At 51.6% G+C, this 11,349-nt stretch overlaps 4 protein-coding genes across 4 annotated transcripts; 1 reads left to right on the top strand and 3 right to left on the bottom strand.

Moving 5' to 3' along the window:
• The first annotated feature begins 136 nt into the window (after positions 1 to 136).
• On the top strand, positions 137 to 2,693 carry P152DRAFT_441485 (anaphase-promoting complex subunit CDC23). The gene is made up of 3 exons (XM_033677704.1): positions 137 to 523; positions 574 to 1,258; positions 1,310 to 2,693. The coding sequence occupies exons 1-3, from the start codon at positions 423 to 425 to the stop codon at positions 2,531 to 2,533; spliced, it is 2,010 nt and encodes a 669-aa protein (XP_033531269.1). The 5' UTR covers positions 137 to 422; the 3' UTR covers positions 2,534 to 2,693.
• Positions 2,606 to 5,413, bottom strand: P152DRAFT_155538 (cysteine proteinase). Its single transcript, XM_033673965.1, has 3 exons — positions 5,195 to 5,413; positions 5,035 to 5,135; positions 2,606 to 4,980 (listed from the first exon to the last, which is right to left on the bottom strand). The coding sequence occupies exon 3, from the start codon at positions 4,971 to 4,973 to the stop codon at positions 2,679 to 2,681; it is 2,295 nt and encodes a 764-aa protein (XP_033531268.1). The 5' UTR covers positions 4,974 to 4,980; positions 5,035 to 5,135; positions 5,195 to 5,413; the 3' UTR covers positions 2,606 to 2,678.
• A 998-nt stretch (positions 5,414 to 6,411) lies between these two features.
• Positions 6,412 to 7,129, bottom strand: P152DRAFT_461324 (uncharacterized protein). Its single transcript, XM_033680100.1, has 3 exons — positions 6,743 to 7,129; positions 6,500 to 6,683; positions 6,412 to 6,449 (listed from the first exon to the last, which is right to left on the bottom strand). The coding sequence occupies exons 1-2, from the start codon at positions 6,977 to 6,979 to the stop codon at positions 6,582 to 6,584; spliced, it is 339 nt and encodes a 112-aa protein (XP_033531267.1). The 5' UTR covers positions 6,980 to 7,129; the 3' UTR covers positions 6,412 to 6,449; positions 6,500 to 6,581.
• A 478-nt stretch (positions 7,130 to 7,607) lies between these two features.
• Positions 7,608 to 9,038, bottom strand: P152DRAFT_155487 (eukaryotic translation initiation factor 4E-4). The gene is made up of 3 exons (XM_033673964.1): positions 8,900 to 9,038; positions 8,004 to 8,831; positions 7,608 to 7,949 (listed from the first exon to the last, which is right to left on the bottom strand). The coding sequence occupies exons 1-3, from the start codon at positions 8,938 to 8,940 to the stop codon at positions 7,754 to 7,756; spliced, it is 1,065 nt and encodes a 354-aa protein (XP_033531266.1). The 5' UTR covers positions 8,941 to 9,038; the 3' UTR covers positions 7,608 to 7,753.
• Positions 9,039 to 11,349: the final 2,311 nt, after the last annotated feature.

The raw sequence follows: 11,349 nt of genomic DNA, 5'->3' as shown, positions 1-11,349 counted from the left end.
ATGGGAAAGACCCTTGATTTGTGGCTGATGTGTGGCTGATGAGGCGGGGCCTCGTTGCTGCCTTATGGCCTCACTATATGACATCTGAAAGTGCAAGCTCGAGTACAATGGCATATAAATGTTTACCAAACATGTTCTGCGTCAACGACGCGTTTTCGGTCTAAATTCTCAAGTAAACACTTCTTTACATCATCATGTGCTCAATTTCTGAGTAGTTTCAGCGCGTCATAACCTCACAAGTGACCATATGTCCTTGAGCGCGACCTTGACACGAAGCCACGTGCAACCAGTCCACCCGTGAGATCAATGAGATAGAAAGAGCAAGGAAAGCGAAATTTGCATAGAGCCATTTTATAGGAAACTGGCCTTCTTGTGCTCTAGTACGGGGACTTCCGACTTGTCCTAAATAGAATTGATCTATTATGGCCAGCTTATCAGAGGCGGATGCGGCGCAGCTCCAAGCACATCTTCAGGATGCTGTAGTATCTTGCTCGGAGCGAGGTCTCTATCAGTCAGCGAAATGGTAGAGTATCTCCTTTTCTTTCCTGTCAACGGATTACTGATCAGGTCCAGGGCGGCTGAACTGCTAAGTTCATTACCAGCTAGCGAGTACGGCTCGGAGACAGATCCTGATTCTTCGATGGCAGATGTCCAGCCAACCTCTCTAAAGTCTCCTAAGACTCCACCTCAATGGGACGCTACACTTGAGGCTCGGGAACGGAATAAATATCTTCTAGCAAAGTCGTTCTTCGATTGCCGAGAGTTCGATCGTTGTGCGGCACTCTTCCTCCCATACACACTTCCTAAGGTCCCGATCGCAACAGGCCCAGAGGCGCCTCGTGCGAAACAGGACCCGAAAGGCAAGGCCAAGACTAATACCCCTACGGTTCCTCCCATTCAGACACCACTCAAGAGTATGAGCAGAAGATCACTGTTCCTTGCGCTTTACGCGAAGTACCTCTCAGGAGAGAAACGAAAGGATGAAGAAAGCGAAATGATCCTGGGGCCTCAGGACGGCGGTATGACTGTCAACAAGGAGCTGACGGGGCTTTCGTCCACTTTGGAAAGCTGGTTTACTGAGCAGCATGAAAAGGGTCGGGACGGTGGGGGTTGGCTTGAATACCTATACGGCATCATACTGGCCCGACAAAAGAATGAGGAACTTGCAAAGAAGTGGCTCGTCCAAAGTGTGCACCTGTATCCCTATAACTGGGGTGCATGGCAAGAGTTGGCCAGTCTAATGGGGACAGTGGAACAGGTAAGTGTTTGTTGGAGACTGCTCGAATTCAGCTAATCACTGCATCCGTAGCTCACTGCTATCCTCGAACACCTACCGCAGAACATCATGACATTCATCTTCCACGTCTACGCAAACCAAGAGCTCTACCAGTCCGCCGAAACCATCCACGCACAACTCACCCAAATCTCCTCCCTATTCCCTGCCTCAGCCTTCCTCAAAACCCAGCGCGCCCTCCTCTTTTACCACTCCAAAGACTTCGAGACCGCCTCCCAAATCTTCACCACCCTCCTCCACACCCACCCCCACCGCCTCGACTCCCTCGACGTTTTCTCCAACATCCTCTACGTCATGTCCAACCGCCCCCTCCTCTCCTTCCTCGCCCACCTCTCTACCGCCACCGACAAATTCCGCCCCGAGACCTGCTGCATCGTCGGCAACTACTACAGCATGCTCTCCGCCCACGAGAAGTCCGTCGTCTACTTCCGCCGTGCTCTGTCCCTCGACCGCTCCTTCGCCGGCGCCTGGACCCTCATGGGCCACGAATACGTCGAGATGAAAAACACGCACGCTGCCATCGAATCCTACCGCCGCGCCGTGGAGATCAACCGCCGCGATTACCGCGCCTGGTACGGCCTCGGCCAGACCTACGAGTTCCTCGAGCAATATTCCTACGCCATTTTCTACTTCCAACGCGCCGCCGCCTTGCGCCCGTTTGACCCCAAAATGTGGGGCGCGATCGGCGCGTGTCTGCATCGCACTGGGAAGTATGAGAACGCCATCCGCGCGTACAAGCGGGCGCTGGTGGCCGGGAGCTACTACGAGGGCGCGGGCGCGAGCTTCGCCTCCGTCGGCGACAGCCAGGGCAGCGCGGGGAAACTCGGCGGCGGGGTGCTGGACCCGGAGGTGCTGTTCCAGATCGCGGTGCTGTATCAGCGGATCAGCGACATTCCCGAGGCGGCGGCGTATATGGAGATGTGTCTCGCGCAAGAGGAGGGTCCGGAATCTCCGGGCGGCGGGGGAGGTGGAGAGGGGGCGGAAACGGTTGGGATGGGTGGTGTGGGCGTGACCGAGACGACCAGCAAGGCGCGGAAATGGTTGTCGAGGTATGAGTTTGACCGGGGGTCATATCAGCAGGCGATGGAGTATGCGAACGAACTTTGTCAGGATGGGGTCGACGTGGAGGATGCCAAAGCGTTGGTGCGGGATATCCGGTCGAGAGTCGAGATGCTGAAAGATGCTGGGACAAGCAGGGATATAGAGGACGTTGAAAGGAGATTTGGGCGAGCGGCTTGAGCGTATCATTGATCATGAAAGCACAATGAGCATAAGGGTATCAATTTGAATTAGTGATATTGGAGAAGTTGTGAATGCAGAGCATCCAAGCGACTGACTTCTCCGTCTGTTTCATTTGGACATAACTAGCGGTACTCGCTACTCGTCATACTACTGGAGCACCATTAATAGACCCATCATACGGCAACAAGTCAACAGTACTCTCGTCCTGATCCACCATCTCAGTATCCTCATCTTTACCGTCCAAGGACATGGGCTCAAGCACGTCAGCCGGACCAGGCGCACCTTGGGACTGCTGCTCAGTGCCAATACCCAACCAGTCCATCATTTCCGTGTCGTGATTCTCATTGGATGCCGGCCCCTGTGGATCTGTCCCCATCAGATTTGCAAGCCCAGGAGACGCCAATGGTGGGGGCGAGGCCTCTTTGATCACAGCGTCATTCGCCAACTTGACAGACCCCGTGTTCCGAATCCTGGGTTCGCTGCTGTCGTGGATCCGTACCGGTACGCCATTCTCGCCGGTTGAGAGATCATGCACGCCCGCTGACGGTGAGGTTGCAGCCACGAGAGATGGAAGACGCGGGATTTGAGGCTGCATGGTCAAATCCGGATGGTCGTCATGCTCTAATTCCTCTGGTGAGGTCTCGGGGACAAACGATTTATCGGGAGATTCCTGGTCCGCGGCATGGTGGAGAGGAGGAGAGTGCTTTTCGATTGGGGGACCGTGATCTAGCGACAGATTTTGGGTATCATGCGCGCTGTTTGAATGAGCGGTAGGTATCTCGTTTGGATGCTGACAACTATGATGCGCTGGCTCTAACGGGGGAGGCGGCTCCTTCGGGGGTGAACTCCTATCCGTGGCCCCTCCTCCTTGGAGGGGATTCTTGGGACTGGAAGGTTGGTCCGCATGGCAACCTTTCTCTCCATCCTGGTTGAGCGAACACATTTTCCCGGCTTTCTTCAACAGTTTCACCTCTTTCCGGCGAGCCTCTTGCAAATCCCCAATTTCCAGGACAATATCCCGGATGGTGTTCCGCATCTGATCCGCATCGATCTTGAACCACCACTTAGGTAGATCCGTTTCGTTGGTGATGATTTTGGTGACATATGCACGCGGCTCTTTCATAAAGAGGCTAAAGTAGAACAGGAGAAAGGCGCCGCAATCGTACCAGTTGTCTTGTCGCGGAAGCTGTTTGGCATTGATACCTTGTAGACGCTGGTCATCGAGATCAATGCCGAGCTTCGCATCTGCTTCGTGATGAAGGTAATCTTTGATGTTCCTCGTGGTTTTCGGTCGCGAAGTCACCCCCATCGAGTCGAGAAGTATGATGTACGCGTGGTCTGGATTCATTTTCCGCGGTTGAGGACCTTTCTTCTTGGATTTCCGAGCCGAGGCTGGTGATCGTTGCGTCGGACCGGATTGCTGTCGCTCTTGCTCTTGAGACTCGGTAACTTTAGTGGTCGGCTGCGATGACTCTTCTCTCCCTGGCTGGTCCCGTTCCACAGGATATGACGAGTCCTCTTCCTGGGTGTTGCCAATACTCGCAGCTGGACCATCCACATAGTCAACTCTATGGAGAGTAGGAGGTTGAGTGACCGCGACTCGTGTGCTCAGTCCTCGTTTACCAAGTGCCTCTTCATCCACAATGGGAACTGCCGGTTCCTCCCGTTCCGGGCTGGCCTGCTTCAACAGCGCAGGCAAATTGTAAATGATCGCAAGGTACCAATGCGAATTTTCGTTGATCGGAATGACCACGTACTCGTAATTGAACAGGTTCTCTTTCGCCGTCCAACGTTGCACGGCTGAATAATTGACCCCCCTCTGTCCTGGAGACACTTTGGTCAGGGCGGTGTAGAACAAGGCGTTGAAGACATAGATTGACTGCTCGCGCAATCCCTTCTCTTCGCTCTGAAGGCGGAGGTACAGCATGTAGAAGTCAATCAGACTGTCGTTGAGGAACTCCTCGGGATCCAAGCGCTGCAAGTCTTCAATCGCAACTTGGGCACGCCGCTTCCCCGTTTCCGGATATACAACAGGAGAGCTCCATTTCGGAGGGCCGTGAACCTCCCACCATCCAGGGGCTACCTTAGCAGGGGGTTCGTCAATTTCGTACCGTATCGCAGGCGCTCGGCGGGTACTCCGTCGCACAGGAGTATCGTTTACAAGGGGCTCGTCGGGCATGTCATCAGGCGTCAATTTTCTCCGGGAACCAAAGTATCGAGAATACTCCGTAGACTCGCGTGGCCTGCTCCTCAATGAATGGGCGAGCTTCCTGTTCCCTTGTCCAGCGATTTCTTCCTCGTGTGCCCCGCGTCCGCCAAGTTGCCCTCGCTCAGAATCCGGAGAGGGTGAACGACGTGCTTCTTTCGCTTCCAATTCATCGATATTGTCTCGGCTGATATGTTCTTCCGCCGGTTCGTGATTGAACATCTTTCGCATGACATCCCTACGAGATCTATTTAGGAACAGAGTCTTAATATTGGTGATGATGTAAACTTACGGTGATTTCTTTGCCACTTTTCGACCTTCTTCGAGCTTCGTGGCGACCAAGAATCTCTCCAGCTCTCTGCGCCCACCGAATGTAATATCGAACTGAAGCCGCTGTCGGGTTCGGTTATCAAGTGATCCAGCCAACCGTAAGTCGCTTGAGGGGTCCTCGCCAGTATAAGCCTTGTGGAACCGCTTGACCTCTACCTTCAAGAAGTCGGTTTTGGAATAAGGGTCCACCAATGGTTCCCACGTGCCGTTTCGTTTGCATCCGATATAGTACGAAGGAGAATATTCATTCTTACGGAAGAGACGCAGGCCATCGAGATCTCCCCAAGATTTTGCACCATACCGAAAATAGACTAATGAGTAGTACTCGGGTTTCCTGCCAGCATGTCTGGGCGAGTTCCGGTTCCTGATTTTGCCGCCAATGCGCTCTTTCAATTCGGACTCCCTTTCCCCAGGCTTCCCTTTGGAGGTGAACGTTGACTGTGGAATATCAGATTCGTCATTCGTCTTGATGCTCTGACCACGTTGGGCAAGGGGCGTGCTCCCGGTCACCAGGCTCCGTTTGTGGCCCTTCGAGTCTCCTACGTCTGACACCGTTGCGGAACCACAGAGTTCGTCGGAATCGCTTGGCTGCTCCACGCCTAGCTCGGAGTGACTGCGCATTCCATCCTTGAGCTTGGCCTTGGGTGTTCTCCGTGGCTCTTCACCGGCTACCGGAGTATTCGATGTTCTATGATCCCTTCCGAACGTGTCAATTCGGTCGGTTCTTCTACTTCCTGGCTCACCTCCCCGGGATGGAGGGCTAGCTGTGGACTTGCTCCATCGCCGTGTGTTGGGCGGCAGGGGCGGAACATTGAAACCGAAGCCGCGCAAGCCATGGTCAAACTTTTGCGGAGGACCATCAATTTTATGTCCATTCCTGGTATCCGCCAATTGGGATGAGCGCAGAGATCCCTGGGAGTTTGATTTGGATCCTTTGAGGCGTTGCAACTTCATCTGTTGATTTTGCTCTTTTGACGCTTCACGATAGTCTAGACCCACCTGGAGGATCCCATTTACAGATGTAAATTCCTGGTTGGATCCAAAGCTATCCAGCACCCCATTCGATTCCCGTCTGTTAGGATTCGGCGGCGCTCTCGATGGAAGGGGACTGGACATAGCGTGTCGGTCGTCGTCATCGTCGTTGGTAAAGTCGATGACGTTGCTTTTCTTGGGCATGGTCTCGAATGTATGCCTTGCTCTTTTATGGGGAGGTTCATGATCTGGTTTCGGCGATACTCTGGTCCTCGCGATGTTGGGCCGATTTGTTCGGGTCGGAGTCCGCGAACTGGGACCCGAGATTCTCTGGTTACTAGTTGGATGTTTGATATGGTGGGAGGTTGGCACGAAGGTGTCCACAGAGGGATTTAGAGCGTAGTTCTAGAGCAATCAACATGTGGCGCGTTTGGGTGGATTGGAAGGTGAGTTACCTGACCAGGTTTGGGTTTCCGTGCCGTTGGATTCGGGGTTCCGAGTGGAATAGCACCAACTGGAGTTCTGTAGTCCAGAGTGTCAGACCTGTACCCCAAGGCGTATCTTGAGGCGCGCATACGTGTAATCCCCCGTGAGTCGCCGCTCGTCGTACTTCGCTTGTCGCCGACGTTGTCGATTCTCCTACGGGATGTAAGCTTCACCCCTCCTTCGCTTATGTTAGTGATTGGCTATTTATTCACCATTAGAGACCATTCCTTTTGTCTCAAGTCATCCACTTCATGTCCCGTCGGGTGACGCGGGGCGGAGGACGAATTCGAGGCCGTTTGCTTTCGGTTGGTCACTGTAGACGGCACAGCTTCTGTTGATGGCTGGGAATGGCTCTCGATAGGATTGTCTACAAGCTCTCCGGAGCTAATCTGGGCTATGCGAACGTCCGAGTTGGGAGGAGAGAGGAGGTCAGAGACCATCGACCTCATTATCGAGGTCTACAGGTTCCAGACCCACCGAACCTATACAACAGGTTCTTCTCCCAAGATTCCCGGGATCGAAGTTAGGTAAGGCATTGGCGGTCATGTAGAAGGCGACAGGAGGGTGCGAAATTGCTGTATGTTCTAGGACAAGAAGTCATATAAATATAAGGCGTGTGAGGTGAGATCGATATGATCATGAAGTTCGAAAGTTGAATGGCGCGCTGATCCTTGCACTGTTCGCTGATCTCTTCCCCACGCAGTTTGAATACTCCGTAATAAGTCCGTCTGCAAGCAGAGTGCTATTGTTAAAAGTCTGACAAACAAGCGTCGCATCAATATCAAAGGAATCTATACCTACGTTTTCTAGATTCACTATCTTGGACTACCATTACCTCTCGGTCCCAGCTAAGGAGCCTGTGTATTGCTACAGATTGTTACAGCGAGACAGCCAAAAAGCTTCCATTCCGCAAAGATTCGCTGGAGGACTAGGTTGGTAAACGTGGAAGTAGCTTTTCATGCCGTCCCTCGAGCCGAATTCACTATGTATAATGTACAATACAGCCATTGCTGCCGGTAGCAAAGTCCGAAACAATACCACCCCTAGCGCTCCTGACGGAAACCATGATCGTCGTTCGACAATAGTCGTTCATCCAACCAAGAGTGATGGCATCCAGGAATACAATAAGCAAAGCAAGATTTTCCCCAGCAACAGAAGGCGCTCGTGAACCAAATACCGTCGCAATGCAGTCCAAGAGTGAAAATTAAAACGGTGAAATTCGTTCATGAACCACTCGAACGGTCTTTCGCCGGAGTGCTCTCCTCACTTGTCAAGGTCGGGCGCCGTTTCTCGTGGTGGTGGCTGGATTTCTCATGTCGTGCTTGATCAATCGCACTTCGCTGTGCAATGCTATCATCGTGACTCTTCCAGATGATGATAGTATCTGCCGGAAGCCCAAGGCATCTTTTCACAGTTTCCCTATGCATCCATCAGCGTGTGTACAAACAATTTCAGGTGTACGGGGCAAGTTACCGAATCTTGACATTTCTGCCACCATCGTTCTTCGTCCAGATACTGAAAACATCCTCGCCACTCCGGACGCTCAGGACCGCTCCACACACCTCTTCCCCAGCTTCAGCGAACTGGTTCCCAATTATAGCAAGCAGAAGATCCTCCCAGTATCGATCCGCAACTCCCTTCTTCAAACGAAGAATCCACTTGCCGCCTTTCTTGTTCTCTTCGTCTTCCCAGACCGGTCGGATCCCTTCCTTGAAGAAATGGTAGTCCGACACCGTTGGAAGTTCCGACGGCCGTTTGAGGTGTGTGTAAACTTTCCAGAAATCTTGCGCGGTAGATATTTTGCAGACGGGCTTTATCGACTTCTCGTAGTCGGAGTTCTTGGATGTGGGGGGTCGGTACCAGATTACCCATGTATACCGTAACGGCCACGGCACCGAAGGGTCTCGCACTCCACTAGACGTAACGGCTTTTCCTTCAGGGATAGAGCTCGGGCGGGATGGTTTTGCGGGCATTCCAGGTGGCTTCGAGGTGGATCTCGATTCTTTCTTCTCCCCAGGCGCCGTGGCCATGTCCCCGGATGCTGCCGCTTTCTCGAAGTCGAAAGCGGTTCCGGGTGTCTTTGGTGTCTTCGCGGCCGACCCAAAGGATGCGAATGCTCCCGACCCTAAACCAAATGCGTTGGAGGCAGATGTTGGAGTGGCAATAGAGCTCGTGGGGAGAGGAGAGACGGCGTTGAAGGGATTTGAGCGGCCATGGGAGTCGTATCGTTTGTTGTAGGGTCGGGAGAAGGGGTCATTCTTATCATGGCCAGCGGTGTGGGAAGTGCTCAGCGAGAGCTTGCTGGAACTGCGAAACAAACGAGATGGTTAGTCGTGATTGCGCATTTTCCCATCGGCGAGGGCCCTTACTTCGAGCGGCGAGTCCATAAGTTGTCTCTTTCCTTATCCATTGACTAGTGACTGCGATTACAAGGCTCGAGGACCACTCCAAGCGAGCGTCCAAGTTGATGGGATAGAGATTCGAGAGATGGCCGTATGACAATTGATCGAGGGGTCGCGGTGGGAGAGGAGTTGATGTCACGAAATGGCGGCGAAGAAAACGCGGCGGTTGGTTGCAGTTCGGGAGATTGGTGGTTTACGCTGTACTTCACGGGGCAGGAAGCCATATAAGGGAGGAATTGGATACGTGAAGAAAGAAGAGATTTCGATATGGTTGGGGGAATGTTGGTGGTTCGTTGCGTTGTTGAAAGCTTGTCGTATGCAGATCGTACAGTATCGACCAGCTTCGAATGTGACAAGGAAAGTGATCTCTCGCACAAGAAGCAGGAGCCACCGGAGTCCATTATGGCCTTAATGCCTGAATTAGTGCCTCAGCCTCGCCTCACGCCTGGAGGCCTGATCACTTGGTCTGAGCGTTTATTAACCGACAATCTGCCGGCCCGACCAGGATTCTGCTTTAAAACAACAAAACCTCAAACTTTTCTTTCTCTTCACAACAAGACCACATTTCATATTATTTGCCGGCTGATAGTTCATCTGAACTTGGTTTGGTCGGTAACTCCGTATGTGTGTCGAGAATACGCTCATCCCTCTTCTAAAACCGTTGTCACGAGGGTCCCATTGTGCGGCTTCCATGACCTGGTGACGACCTGAAAGAAGGGACATATCCTATGTTTCTGCACCCTGTGTGTGTGAGAGAGCCCTTGGAGGTTCACTGAATGTCGAATCGTGTAATGGATCCGGCGTGGATCATATTGTCTGATATAGTTTGGGCTATTCGATGTAAGTCCTGAACTTTCATCTCAATCCCACTACCTGCGGGAGGAAATCAATCTCTGGTAATCCAGAAGCAGCCGCAATATTTATCTTCCCTCGGGAAGACGCTGGTTGCTGTTGAGGAGAAATAGGCTATATCTGATAGGAACATTGCTCTTGGGCATTGGTGACATCTGATAATGACAATTGTCTACAGCCGAAGGCTAACTGATGTACCTGATAGTTAGCTACTACACGGCCTTTTTGCCAGTCCTTCATGGAATAGATTCATCTTGCTCTTAATTGGAATGTCGCACTTCAGTGAAGCATCCACACCTCAACATGCCTCCTTGACGTAGACCTGTGATATGCTTGGTTAGCTACCTCTCTCCAGGACTTGCGTCAGCATTGTCCTTCCAGTTTTCCCACTCTTGCCTCGATCGGTTGTCTTCATGTTGTGTTCTATCCCGAGGCTAGTAGCCTGGTTTCTATATCTCCTCGTTAGGGTGCTTTATGTCGAATACAACTCCCTGTCTTCCTGAGTCGAGTAGCCAGTATGCCCAAGATAATCTGAAGGTGGTGAATGGCATATGTGGCATCGGTATCCGTCACAGTATGGCGCATATCCAGACTCTCATGCATAGTCATCCACCTGGAAAGTCATATTTGTTTCATTGCTCAGACGTGTCCTCCGAATGCTTCACAGATGCGACTTGGGTTCCTTTTCCTTAAATTAGTGATCTAAGCCAGTCCCTACAGCATTTCAGTATCTTTCATTTTAATGTCCTACATTCAATCTATCCTTCCGTCCACCATTAGAGTATCTCCTGAGTTAGCACCCTTCAAGGACTTTCGACACTTCATATCTCCTTGCTCTACAACCTTGGTCATGTTCATACCGAAAGTTTAAATTCTCAAGTGTCTTGCAGTCAATAGCAAAGATGAACTGCTTGTTGCGTGACCCTCTTACTCTCCTTTGACCACTTAGTTTTAATATGATATCACATGGTCTCACGAGGAACTTAGATATCTCGGAGGAGTATCCAAAATCACCAAAAAGTTTAAGCACTGTAATCCCTGTTGGCCATCAAGGGGATGTTATTTCGAATATTGCCGCAACGTCAGGTATAGTCTACGGAACCAATTACACTAAAGGGATATAATACTTGGGTTAGCCAGATCTGCGAGAAGGGACTCAACGTCACCGTCATGGGACGTGGCTTTTCAAGATATTCATCGCCAAGTTTTTGCCATGAATCCGTACTATCGTGCCATTTATATCCCCCCCTAGCCACTCCGTGTTCTTGTCGCTCGAGATACCTGCTGAGTGAGATAGAACGTCTGGCCTACAGCCTCTCCAGTGAGTGCACGATATATATCACTGGTAAAGTTAGACGATGGAAGCTCGTTAACCAGGAAGGCTGCAGGAATATTTCATGATTTAGTACAGAATCGTGTACTCCGTACTGGATAGGGATATTATAAATCCATTGCAGAGCATTTCCACCAGCTGCAGTGCATGCCATGCTCATATGAGCCTCGATCCTCTTGCGTGTGAATTTCGTTTGCCTACAAGAGTTTAATATCTTCCTTCTGTGGTCGAT

This window comes from Eremomyces bilateralis (assembly GCF_010015585.1).
Source record: "Eremomyces bilateralis CBS 781.70 unplaced genomic scaffold P152scaffold_23, whole genome shotgun sequence".
NCBI classification, from domain to species: Eukaryota; Fungi; Ascomycota; class Dothideomycetes; order Eremomycetales; family Eremomycetaceae; genus Eremomyces; species Eremomyces bilateralis.
The sequence above is the reverse complement of the archived record's forward strand: the minus strand, read 5'-3'. Positions and strand labels throughout refer to the sequence as shown.